Source organism: Callospermophilus lateralis, chromosome 15 (assembly GCF_048772815.1).
Source record: "Callospermophilus lateralis isolate mCalLat2 chromosome 15, mCalLat2.hap1, whole genome shotgun sequence".
NCBI classification, from domain to species: Eukaryota; Metazoa; Chordata; class Mammalia; order Rodentia; family Sciuridae; genus Callospermophilus; species Callospermophilus lateralis.
Genome location: NC_135319.1, coordinates 35,579,361 through 35,593,356, shown reverse-complemented (window position 1 = coordinate 35,593,356; position 13,996 = coordinate 35,579,361). Strand labels below are relative to the sequence as shown.

The 13,996-nt window shown below is 30.9% G+C and overlaps 1 protein-coding gene across 1 annotated transcript in view; it reads left to right on the top strand.

Moving 5' to 3' along the window:
- The window catches only part of Rtkn2 (rhotekin 2), a 68,961-nt gene that overhangs the window by 29,031 nt on the left and 25,934 nt on the right, over positions 1–13,996 (top strand). Inside the window, exons 4-6 of the mRNA XM_076835071.1 lie at positions 3,138–3,191; positions 4,515–4,632; positions 7,246–7,443. Coding sequence (XP_076691186.1) covers positions 3,138–3,191; positions 4,515–4,632; positions 7,246–7,443 — 370 coding nt within the window. The remainder of the gene's footprint in view (positions 1–3,137; positions 3,192–4,514; positions 4,633–7,245; positions 7,444–13,996) is intronic.

The following is a 13,996-nucleotide window of genomic DNA, read 5'->3' as shown; positions in this document are numbered from 1 at the left end:
TATGTGGCAGACACCTAATTGACTTGTTAATTAAATTAAATTTTCTTCAACATATTTGTTCAACTACAAACCCTCCCCTGTTAGAAATGTTTCCTTTGAGTATTAATGCAGTTAGGAGACCCTTTACCACTAGATGGCACTTATGCTGTGTAGTCTCAGTTTCTCCAAGTGTTAAGGAAACTATAAGACAATGGAGATGCCTCAGATTAAGTGAATACATGACTGACTCATGTGTACACTGTTAAGAAAATGCACTTTTACAAATATTATCTCATCAGTACATTTTGGAAACAATAGGACCTCTATCATTCCTTAAGAAATAACTGGTTTATTTCCTTGGCCAAAAGCATTGTATTAGGGAGTCTGCTGCTACGTTTCAGCCCCTGCCACTTAAAGAACTGTTTTCCATTTCCAGCTTCACCACTCACTTTATGGCTAAACAGACATTATCATCCAGGAAGAAAAGACCTGCACTTTATTTAGGACATTTTTGGCTAAAATCAGAAATTTCCAGCAGCTAAGCAAAAAAATTTTCAGAAAAAGAATTAAACTATATTGAGAAATCTGTTGCTTGTTTTATAGTTATTTATATTCATGTTGTCATCTTTCAGATTGTAAGACTGACATGAAACATGTTTTATATCTCCTTGTATCCTTTAGCTGCCAAACATTACAATTATATAATAGTTCTCTAAGTTTAAACATTTTAATCTTAATAAATATGATAGATGTTTGAAGGGGATTTTCTATAAATACTTAAAGCATAATCCTTGTTTCGCTTCTAATATGGCACTATTCACTATACAAATGAGATATATTAAATTGCTATTGAACATTCAAATTCCATGATAGATTCCACATTTATTGTCATTTCATAGACTGCTGCAATTCATGATATTAGAATTAACTATATATTTAGAAGGGAGACTAAATTAAAGCATTTAAAATAAAAGAACAAAACCTTCATGACTACAGACATTCACATATCTGAACTTATTTATGCATCTGTTCCTTCTTTCCAAAAGATAATTTTAAATTAAATTAAAGAACCAAAACTCTCAAGAGATGGAATACATAGGTAATTTTATCTTAACCTAGACTAAATTACATCTTGTATGTATATTTATAAAAACAATGTACTAAAAAACAAATTCACCTTTGTAATTCCATTTTCTCTTGCCATGGGCATGAAAATGTGACTTTTATTTTGGCCAAAATAAATTTGCAGCAAAGTTTTATAATGTTTCTGAGATTACTTTCATAGTCAGGAGACAACTGGATTTTCCATTTTCAGCTTCACCACGCACTGGCCAGATCTCTATAAATGTAAAAAGAATAATAGGCTTATCCTGATTCTTTCTGCCGAGCACCAAATAATAACACTGTGGTAATTGTTTCACCTTTTTTACTAACTACTCGTTCAATGACTAAACCAAATCAATTTTCTAGTACCTCAATTTTCCCTTTAGAAAATATCTTTAATAGACTTCAAGGATCTGATACTTTTAAGTTAACTATCCTAATTTGACTCTCTTGGTTTATTACTAAATTTCTATGAAGACTTAAGAAAAACAAAGGTAAGAATATTCTAAATTAAAATGGAGTCAACCATTGCAAGAATCTGGAAGGAACTTCCTTCAGTGGAGCTGAATTAGGAAACATAGTTAATGTGTTATACATTCTTTGTTGTCTCAACAGTACATGACCACCTAGGAAATCGATAAGAAATGTCTACCTTACGGAACTTACATAGATAGGCCTGGGAAAGGGTGAGATTGACCCACAGGCTATGGGTATACAGCAAAGGAAGTCAGGGTCCATGTTCTTTCCATGATAGTGTAAATAGTTAATCCTACCCAACCAGAGTAAGAACAGCTGCGAACAAGAACAGTTATGAAATGAAATGAGTCAGCAACTGTGGTCAAGCAAGAGTGGGCTCTTTGACAGGACATTAGCTAAATAATAATTATAAAATAATAAAATCATTCCCATTAAAATCAAGAACAAAATAACAATGTCTATTATGTCAGTATAATTTAACACCATTTTGGAAATTCTGGCTAAAGTAATAAAAGATGAAACTATTGAAAATGAATAGACAAATTGAATATTCGAAGATAATGGATTGCAGACCTAAAAAACCTAAGGGAATTTACTGAAACACTATTTGAATTAATAATTCAGTAAAAAGTGGCTGGATTTAAGATAAATATAAAAAATGGCAATTTCTCTCAAAACTAGAAAATAGCTGACTAAAAAATACAATGGCAAAAAAGATCTACTTTACAATGAAAATAACAAAAAACAAAACCATTAAATATATAATGATAACCTTTGTTAAAATTTTACAGTAAATATACTACTGTATGTAAAGACAAACTGTTACTAAGTTATTAGTTTCCAAGTTAATATGGATAATAGAATATAGTACTAATGAAACACTTGGGAAGAAAATTCATATAATGAAATTAGCATAAAATGCTTCCAAAAAACCTATTTTTGAAGTAGAATATAAAGGAACAATAGTTATAATATTATGGTATTGATTTTAGGATATTTAGTAATTGATAAATGATTTAATTGAATCCATAAAGTGGATAGCCGGGCAACATTTGTTCAGAATGGCATATCTAATAAATATAACGTCATAAATCAGTGAGGAAGAAAGGGTATATATGTAGAGACAGAACAATTATTCCTATAAGAATGTCTATATTTTTCACCTCACATGCTTCAGAGTTTTACACATATAAAATAGCTTTTAAGAGTACAAAGTAGGCTGGGCATATAATAGCACACACTTCTAATTCCAGAGACTGTGGAGCCTCAAGCAGTAGGATTGCAAGTTCAAGGCCAGCCTAGGCAAGACCCCATCTCAAAATAAAAAGGGTTAGGAATATGGCTCAGTGGTAGGGCACCCTTGAATTTAATTTCTAGTACCACAAAAATAAATAAATAAGTGTGTAAATAATTAGTCCATGTACAAATCATGAAAAGTAACTGGAAAGTTTGCTGTTAAGTAATATATTTCATTTTGGTTTCAGTGTCAGAATCTGTCATAGAATTCAGAAGTTCAGGTCACTGTAATAAATAAAACTTACTGAATTATTACTTGTCATTTTCCACCTTATTTGTAGATGTTCGAATACCACTAATGTGGAAAGACTCTGATCACTTCAGCAGCAAAGAACGTATGTAAGATTTTAATTTGTAATTGAGAAGTTACCTTTAGTATATAAATAAATTGACATCATTTGACAGAATAACCAGAATCTTGTTGAACTGTTTTCTGATTTTTAGTATAAATATGTTGTTCCTTTTTACTAATTAAGATATGATGCACAGCAAATGTAACTTTTAGTTGTTTATCAGAACCTGTGCAAGGATAATAACTATATGGGTTCAGGGTGGTGAGACAGGAAGGAAAATGTGGAACTAAAAAAAAAAATGTTCACAGAATAAAGGTAAAGGCAACATTTCTTTGACTAGAATCTGGGAGATCTTTTCTGCTTTATTTTGTTACTTCAGATTATTTAACAGGATGTAATAAAGGAAGATTTTTAGCTTGATCTGATGTTTTTTCTTCTTCAGCATTTTATGACTTTATATGGTCTTCACAAATCTTCGTATTGCTTAGGTCATGGAAATTAACCTCAAATGATTTCTCGTTGTTAGAGGCAAAGAGAAAAGATGTGATAATCCTTTATCTTTTTGTCTATTGTGATGGCTTTGTTCCTCATACTTGAAAAACTGAATCATATTGAGCATAATTAGTTTTATATGAAGAATTTAAAATCAGTTTAGTGTTTGTTATTCAATTAGGAAATATAATTTATTTTTCAAAGGAATGCATGTGGGAATTAAGTAAATCTGATTTCTATAGAGAATAAGTTTTTCTAAAGAGCTGGTTTCTCAATAATGAGGATTTAGCCCTTTAATCACCTAATACTTTTATAACATCACCAAATTAAAAGGCCCAGCAGCTATGCTTTTTGTGTTCCCATGTCTACTTTTAATTTATTTATTTATTTTTTGTGGTTTCCTCCCTTGCTTTTAGTTTGGTGGAAAATGTTTTGCTGTTGTTAATGTGTCTACTCTTAACCTCTTCTAATAAAAAACATTTTTTTCTTAAATAAACTTGGAGACCAAAATGACAGAAGTGATAGTGTGTACATAACAATAAATTCGTTATTAATTAAGAGTTATGAGTTTTCTGGTAATAAAGTTCATGATTTTGGTTGTTTCTTTAGCCTGCTGATAGTCCTTTGGAGTTCTTTATGTTTCACTTAATTTTTTAATACTCTTTGGTTTAAAGATGTTTGTTAGTTGAGTAAGGTATTACTGTATACTGACAGAATAGCTATTAAAAAAGGTTAAAGGTTACAATATACAATGTATGAAAATTGGAATCTATTAACAAATATTTAAGCTGATACTTTTCATTTTCAAGATGATTTTAAGACAATGTTAATATTTCTTGTATGTATTGCTGCTTAAAATGTTGTCTTCTATAGGATCACAGCGCTATGCCATTTTTTGTTTATTCAAAATGGGAGCTGAAGTTTTTGATACTGACATGGTGATTGTGGATAAAACAATCACAGATATATGTTTTGAAAATGTAACAATATTGTAAGTATCTTTAATCTTTAAAGAATGAAAGTATCTATGAAGATTTTTTTCTTTCTGGGTTTGTTTGTTTTCTTAAAGAATTTTAGTTTGGGAGTCTTTGGATGAAGGTCTATTTATTGGGTCATTGTAGTCTTACTTTATTCAAAATGAGGCCATTTTTCATATTCAAATTTATGATGTAAAATAAAATGGAAATCTCATAATGAATATTAGCAGTGAATATTTGACTCATTAGATAAATTATTATTTATTATTAGATAAATTATTATTTGGCTCATTAGATAAATAAATTGATAAATTTTAAAACATTTTATAGTAAATATATTTCCATTATTGACTAAACTATGACTAGAATGGAATTTCACTTAGCATTGTTTGATATAGAGTGAATTTGAACATAAAACAGACTCTTCTATGTCAATAAGAAATTTAATTACAGAAATACAAAAAACAGTAAAACAGATTCATTTATAAGATATTCCTGAAATATGAATCATAAGAAAAACCACTTTGGTAAATTTGGGGGTGTTCATTTTCTTATGGTGCGCTTCTTTCATATACTCCCAAACAATAAAAAAAAAAAAAATGGATGATCCTCAGGGCTGTTTTTATTGTCCCTGCTATTTTACAGGCTTTTTTTATTGTGGTCATAATACAGAACCAGAAAGAACACCTCAGGTAGCCATAGAAATAATTTTTAACCAACATAAGTTTTTCCTGCCGTCTTTCAAATTAGCCTAAATTAGTATGGGATTTGTGTTTCATTCAGGCTTTCAAAGATTCTATCTTCATATATTAATGTTAATATCTACTGAACTATTGAAATCTATTAAAATAAAATCAATATACATGGTTTCTGCCATTTTCAGCTGTGGAGCTTCAGCTGAGGACTAGTTTTGCCACTCAGATCTAACATTAGAAAGACTACAGCAAACCATATTTTGTGGCTTCTGGTCCAGTGTCCCGTAGTAATTGTATAGTGCAGAAAAATAAAATGTATTTTTCTGAGTTATTAGTAGTAATGCAGGTCTTTTTATAAGCTGTATTAAACCAAAGGAATTTATTTAGGGTCCCTTTCCTCCCAAACAACCCCTAATACTTAGATAATTGAGGCTAAATTTTTTCCCTAGTTATCTAAATATATTTATTTCCATTATCAACTATTGTTAAGAAATTTTTTCTGACAAAATTATCCTGTTAATGGGGCTCTTTTCTTCACATCACTTTGCTATTGTTTATTTTTACCACAAAGCCAAAAATCAGACTGTTTTTCAAGAGTTCAAGAACAATACGAATTACTTGGGAAGAAAACACATGATTTATAATTTTTTTAAAATTCTGTAAATATTTAAAATTGTTCTAAAAATAACTGCTGACAAATGTTCTAAATGTTTAAAAATGTGCTTTTTGTTATGATGATTGTTTTTAATAAGTATTCAATATTTATGAAGCTCTGGTTTTCCTCTAAATATTGACATTTGTTAGTCATTACCAGGAATACTGTATGTTTAGAAGCTGCCAAATAATAAACTATAAAAATATCTGGAAGTTGTTTCTTGGATTTATCCAAACTATAGATTGGCCATTTAAAAAGTTCATGTTGCATTTCTAAAATCTTTGAGACCGATAGACCTTCTGTCTGCAGGCAACATCTGTTGCTGACAGACCTCTTTTGCAGTCTTAAGTTATTTTATTGTTAGTAACACCACCACAATATTTTATGCTAAAGGTAGTTCATTGTGTCTGAAAATAGGCAAAGCCAATCTTAGTATTTTCTCAAATTGCAGAATTTCTTCATATGAGTTTAATAAATGTGTATTGAGCACCTTCTAGTTCTAGGCACAAGGCTGGGTTAAGAATACAAAGATCACCAAGACAGCACATCCCAAGGAATTCATGCCTGAACGTGTTATCATTTGTGTTAGCTCTGTGACATTTTTCTCTCCTATATAACCAAAAAGTGAAATGTTGTTTATAGTTATTAGGTTACAGAAATGGGGATGGGATACCCAGTGGTAAGGGGACTAAGTGACTATGAAGAAGAAATGAAAACTAAATGTTCAAATTCAGTTTTAGAATATCGCCATCACCCCAAACATTACCTTAAACCTGTGTGTAGTCAATCCCCACTAGCCTCTATTCCCAAGGCAACCACTGATTTTTCTGTGTTTATAATTTTGCCTTCTGGACATTTTATATAAATGGAGTCATAGTTTTTTAAAAAGAAAGAAACTAAAGATTCAGCAAATTTTGTTTTGGGGGGACAGTCATATCAAGAAGTTATACATGTAATTTAAATACCTTAAAAACAGTGGTATTAAAGGCCTGAAAAGGACAAATAGCAGTGGAACAGAATGACCATAGCATTTTATTCTTTTAAAGTAATATGCCTTTATATATTTGTTTTACTGAGTTAAGTTTGTCTTACTTTAGAAGCTGATAGCTCTGAAAGTTGTAGTGACATGCTTAGACCATTTAGATACTAAATAAACAGGAAGATTCTGTCTCATTACATTGTAAATGCTGATTTTGAATGTTGTAGAAACATCAAAGGATGTTGTAATTTTATTTTCTACTGAATTAAATTTCTAACATGAATGCCTTTGTTTATAGTAATGAAGCAGGACCAGACTTTCAGATAAAGGTGGAAATGTATAGTTGCTGTACAGAAGAATCTTCCATAACCAATACACCAAAAAAGCTAGCTAAGAAACTTAAGACATCTATAAGTAAAGCTACAGGAAAGAAAATAAATTCAGTGCTTCAGGAAGAGAATCATGAAACATGTTTGTTCTTCAATTCTACTACTGTGTAAGTTTTCTAATACAGTTTTTATGGTAACATAATATACGTTTGTGATATTTCAAAGTATGATATATGGTGTATGTGTTTACGTTTTGAATGGAAAAGCATCCTGAAGCAGAAACAAAACTTAGTTGTCTGACATTTACCCAGCTGAGTTAAGTGTAGTATTTTCCTTTGAAGGTAGGAAGTCATTGACACAGTATTTTAATAGTTTGGAATTCCAATATCTACCAGAAAGATGAAATGTTTTTCTTGAGAAGGGATTGTGTGTCTGTCCATTTTTTGCTACATTTAAGTCTACTAATTGGATTTCTGTATGTGTAGCATGATTTATTCTCACAGACCTTAAATTTTTTTATCACATTTTAATAAACTTACATTATCACTATTACATCGAATGAAATAAAAAATATCTTTAATATAACTAATATCTAGCCTATATTCAAATTGTACCATTCTTAAAATGCCCTCTTGTGATTTGTTTGTTCAAATCAGAATCCAAACAGGTTTCTGGGTGAGGTGGTGCATGCTTGTAATTCCAGTGGCTTGGGAGACCTAAGAAGGAGGATTGCAGGTTCAAAGCTAGCCTCAGCTGCTTAGGGAGGCAGTCAGCAACTTAATGTGACCCTGTCTCAAAATGAAAAAATACTGGGGATGTGGCTCAGTAGTCAAGTGCCCCTAGTACCAAAAAAAAAAAAAAAAAAAAAAAGAATCCAAACAGATCTATAATATTACATTAAAAATATAAATATTGCAATTTTCTCTTTTTTTTCTAGTCATTATTTTTTGAAGAAACCAGGTCTTGAAGGATTTCTGTAGTTTGAATCTATCTGTTTGTACCTTTATGGTCTTTTTAAAACATTTTTTTTCTGGCCCGTGTATTTCCTATAACCTTGTGGTTAGATCTGCAGCGCTGATTAGATTCAAATTCTTTCAGGGTAATAATGCTTCATATCATTAGGTATATTTCCTACTGTCTCCCAATCCTTGTTCCACTTTCGGGTCCAGGTATTGCCACCCTGATCCATACATTATAAAGTTCCCTATCAGTCTTTTTTCTAATGCTTTTTACAGCTATTACTGATAACTCATTACTTCATTAGGGATTATAATTAGGTGACTTCCTAAATTTGTCCTGTACTTTTTTCCTAAACTGGCATTCTTGACTGTTCCCTTATAAATTCTCTGGATACAACTACAATAAAACTTTTAGAGGGAAAACTACTTGATCCTTAACATGTACCAAGTTTTAAAACAAGTTGATACCCTAGGAAACATGGAAGTAAATACTGTTGTTTTATTTGAACTCTGACTTTCTATTGTTTTGTGTTTCATTCTGTTATAGTTCTTCTTCTCTTTGATGCCCAAATTGTTTCATCTCTAATCAGTGGGAAACCTTCAAGATGATTCCTGCATCCTTCTGATACTACCTAATCATTGATGGCTTCTTTTCTCCCTGCCATCATAGAATGTTCACTGTTTGTCTTGTGTTTTTCTACACAGACTTGGAATCACCATTTCTCCATGGAGCATTGATTTCTTTCAGATACCTTCTTCAAACATTGTGTTTGGGTTTTTTTCCCTCAAATAGTTTTATATTTATGTTTTATTGGGAAACCATTGATTAGGCTGCATTTCTAGAATTTCTATACATGTCTAATATAATCGACTCTTCAGCATGTCCGTAGTTTTACTGTAATAACAAAAAATGAAGTATTTTAGGTATAGATCCTGGAAGCATCAGTCATCCAAATGTAATTAAATAACTCATGTCAGTTGTATTACATGTGAAATGTGTGTTGGCACTCTAGCATAATGACTTTCCATCAATTTTGATTGAGGCTTATGCTAACATATATTTTATATCTTAACTGAATGCAATTATGTAAACAGATAGATTTCATAAGGCAATACTTGATCTTTATTATTTATAATATAATTATTAGGTATCTGTTCTATTTTAGTTGTTTTTAGTTGTTTTTTGTTTTTTTCTAGTTTTTTTAAGGTATCTGTGGATCATTAAGTTGATTTTATTATTCATGAATAGGGCTCATTCAACAGTCAAAAAAACAATCAAAGAAAATGTCTTTCCAATAAAAATGTCATTTCAAAGGGGTCAGAGGACCTTTAATTTTCATCCTTGAGATCTAAAACTATCTCAAAAACTATTCTACATTAAGATTGTGTCAAGGATTTGCTGGAAAGTACTTTAACTCAACCAAAAGGTAATGGAACTATTTTTTTTTTTTTTTGATGATTAAATAATTCTATGTTCAGGTTGAAACATAGGTTTTAGAACTGAAAGAGACCTTAGAGATAATTACTTAGTTCAATAGTCTAAAAAATGTTTAAGCAGCAGAATTTCTTATTTAAGAAATAGCAGGACCAGTAGTGTCTCTTATTCAGCTATACTATATCTTGGGCATATTACGTTTCTCTCTGGGTCTCAGTTTGCTTAAATGAAAGTTAAAGATGCTTAGATAGAGCCATTTCTCTTTTAAAAAGTTTCTTAGGGACATTCCCAGGGTTAATACTCCCTTCAAAGAATGCAAAATAACAAATGGAGTCTTCAAACAATTAAAAACTTTGTTGTTGGATAGGGAATACTCAATTTCTTATTCTGTCACTTATTACTTATCATTTATTACTTGACCCAGTGTAAATTAATGTACTCTGTTTTTTTAATCCTCTGTAAAATGAGAATAATAATAATAACACCAATATCATCTCACTCCATAAGATTGTTGAGGTTCAGAAAGATAATTTGTGGACATGATTGAATAAGCATTTAATAAATGTAGCTCTTGCCATTATTGTTACTATTTTTACTGTTGTTTAACCAGCTTTTTCTAAACCCTCTCAAATGTGTGCCGAAACATTGCCATTTGGAAACTTGACATAGGATTATAAAATGTAGAGACTTTTTTAAAATTTAAAGTCATGTTAATAATTTCCTAGCTAAATATTTTCTAAATTATATTAGAACCTATATTTAGCTAAGTATATTCTAGATTATATTAGAACCTATATTTAACCTGTATTTCTCTTTGAAGCCTAGAGGTAGTTGGAGGAATAACATTATTTTGTCTTAAATTCTTTTTCATAGGAATAGGCATATATTTCTGTAAGTGTTCACTCTGTTAGTCACATTTGTCATTCTACTTGGTTTGTCCCAGAATTCAAATACTAATTTTCTTTATGAACATTTCTCATGCAACTTTGCCATTTGCTTATTTTGTCCCATTATAGTTGGTCAAAAGATACAATAATACCTTGTATAACACTTCACCATATTATGTGTTCCTAATACCAGCATTCTCTTCTCTTCTGGTGAATCCAGAGTATACTAGGTTATACAAGGACTATTTTTTTTTTTAAAGAACTTGGTCAGCCAACGTTTTATTTCATAAGCCAACATCTTAATGTTCTTTTTTTTTATTAGCTACACATGACACAGTACAATGATCTTGACAATTCATACATTTGAATCAAATGGGGTATAATTTCTCATTTTTCTGATTGTACAGGTTGCAGAATCACATTGGTCATAAAGTCACCTATATACATACAGCAATAATAATGTCTATTTTATTCTGCTGCCCTTCCTAGCCCCCTTTCCCTCCCCTCCCCTATTTTTACCTGGTACTTCCTTAACTGTCCACTTTAGCACTGTGACAGGAGTTTTGAGAATAACATTAGTAATCAAAATGCATAAAATGATTAATTTTTTTGCTCTAGAGGTGTGATCTAGTTCACTCTGAAGACTTCTGTAGATTCTAGTTTTAAACCAAAATGAACACATATAAAACAATGTATATCTTTCCTGGTAATATGACATGTGACCAAATATAGCTATTTTTCCTGATAAAAGGGCATTATTTCAGACTACAGTTTAAAATAGTTGTTTTTCACATCACCCCCCTCATGTTATAATTGTTGGCCCATTCAATTAAAAATGTAGCTGATTAAACTTTTGGGAACTCAATATTAGGGTTGGCTAAAAGGAATGAGTGTAATGTTTTAGAAAGAAAATGTTATCCTGACAAGAATGTTTTAAAAGTGAAGTCATTGTTGGTTTTGGAAGCAATGGCATTGTAATTAGTCATGGTTTAAAAATGAAGTAACTTGAAATATCATCATAAAGTATTGTTGGATCTGAAAGAAGACAGTGAACATTTTTGGTAATTGTTAGTATGCTCCCTGATGTGATTCATTTATTCATTTTATTTGTGGAATTTAGCTTACTAAAATTCCTTTAATTCAACTTTGCCATTTCCTCTAATTGCTGAATTATCTATTTCATGTTCCTTTAACTACTTAGTACATTATTCTCACTGAATAAACATATACCTTTTAAAATATAATTTTGTGAAAACTGGTAAAATCAAGTGTGATATTTTACTGTACAAAAAGTTGTATTAAAATATTTAAAAATAAGGCACAATATTACATTTTAAATTACACTGGAGTTACAAAACAATTATCGTAATCCTTATCTGGATATATAGATTATTTATGTTTTAGGAGCAAGATTATTAAATATTTGAGGTTGTGAAAGATAATGCAGTTTTTAAATATGAGTAAAGACTTATTTACTTCTGCATATAATTGTTTGTTTAATCATTTAGAAATGATTATTCTGCAATTATGTCAGTTGGTACATTGTATTCAGAGGTTAACTTGAGGCTCTTACACTCAAAATTCTTGGAGTAAAATGTCACTATGTACTATATATTTAGTTTAGTTTTGTTTTTGTTTGTTTGTTTTTGGTGGTGTTGGGCATCACACCCTGGGCCTTGTGCATGCTACACAAGTACTGTACCACTGAGTCGCATCAACAGCCCTTGTATTTGTTTTAATTGAAAAGGTTTCCTAATTTTAAACAATTAATGAAGCATGAAAGTAGTATGGTATAGTAGGGCCTTCTTGTTAGCTACAGGCAAGTTAGTTAAATTCTCTGAACTTCATTTTTTCTATTTGAAAATATAGGCTGAAATATCTGCCCTACCTACCCAAGGTAATTGTTTTGAATATTAAAAAAGATATTAGTTGTCAAAGTGCCTTAAATTTAATATATGTAGATGTAGTATTATAGTACTTTGCATGTAATTGATTCTTAGGGATGGTTTTAATTGTTGTAGTATCATTTAACCACATTAGTTATTTTATTAGAAAAGTGATATAAATTTGAGAAATAGAACCAAGAAGAGAAAAAAATGTTCCTTATATTCAACCACTGTAAATTAAAACCTTCTGTAATTTTGAGGTGGTATTTTTCTCCCAGGTTTTTAAATGCCTAGCTTTGGGAGATAGACATTACTAATTATACTGTTTTCTCCAAAGTTATTCTAGAGTCTTTAATCACTTTAATGGCCATATTATCTGTTTGTTGGTTATATCCTAATTTTACCATTCTTAGGAGGATGTCAATATCTTTTTTGTATTGTTCTTTTCACATGTAGCATTCATGGGAAATAGAGGTTAATGTCTTGCATATTTACGTTAAAGCAGTTGAGGAAGAAAATTCCCAGTCACAATCATCACTTAAGGCCTGAGAAACAATTTAAACATGTAATTTGGTCATTACATAACTTTAGCCTATTCTGCCATACAAATTGCTCCCTAAACATGCCACTTCTACAGTGTTCCAAGTTCAGATGCACAGTTTATAAGTTTTCTTCCAGTGCACACTAATAGTAATATTTTGTATTCCACTGTGTATTGAAATTACTATTCTTAAAATGAAGATTACTCAAGTGTTTTTGGTGATCAGTGAGAATAAATTACAGTGTCACTCTTAAAATTTCTTTGTATACTTTTAGACACCCTGTTTAGTAACTTGATCTCTTAGTTTCATGACTTTCTTGCCTCCATTGATCCTGTCCTTTTCAGCATCTATCCCATGATTGTTTCCTTGGTCTTGTCATTACTAATAATTACATGCTCTCTAAAATCTTTATAGTAGGTTTTTCAATCTTTACCACATCTTCCAGGTTCTTTCATTCAGTATTCTTGCTCCAGCTTAGTTTAGACTTCAAGATTTACTATTTTATTCTTTCCCAGCATATCTTTCCTTTTGTCATACGTACCTTAGAAGGACTTCAATCTTGGTTACATTCTCCTTAGCATCTTTGCAGTGTACCTACATTTATGAGGTATAAATGAAGAAGCTGGAGAAAAACAGTCATTCTGCTTTGTTCACTCTACATAGATGGTTCTCAGTATATGACTGAACAGTTCTACTAGGTTTTCATATCTCCCACTTTATCTCTTTTTACGTTATTTCACATAATTTCTGTGTTTGCTAACTTTAGGTATCTCCTTTTTATGCCTCATTCACACCTGATGACTTTGTTTCATGTATCAGGAATATTTATGAAGTAATCAGAAAACAACTCAAATTTCCTCCATCCACCTGCATCTGTGTCTGTTTTGTTTCCTTCCTTGTGAACTGACTTTGTATCTAGGCTCATCTGCTTGTGAACTAAATTCCATCCTCTCCCTTAGTCAGAGCTGGCTGCCCTTTCTCCTATATTATTAGCTTTTCTTCTACTGCATC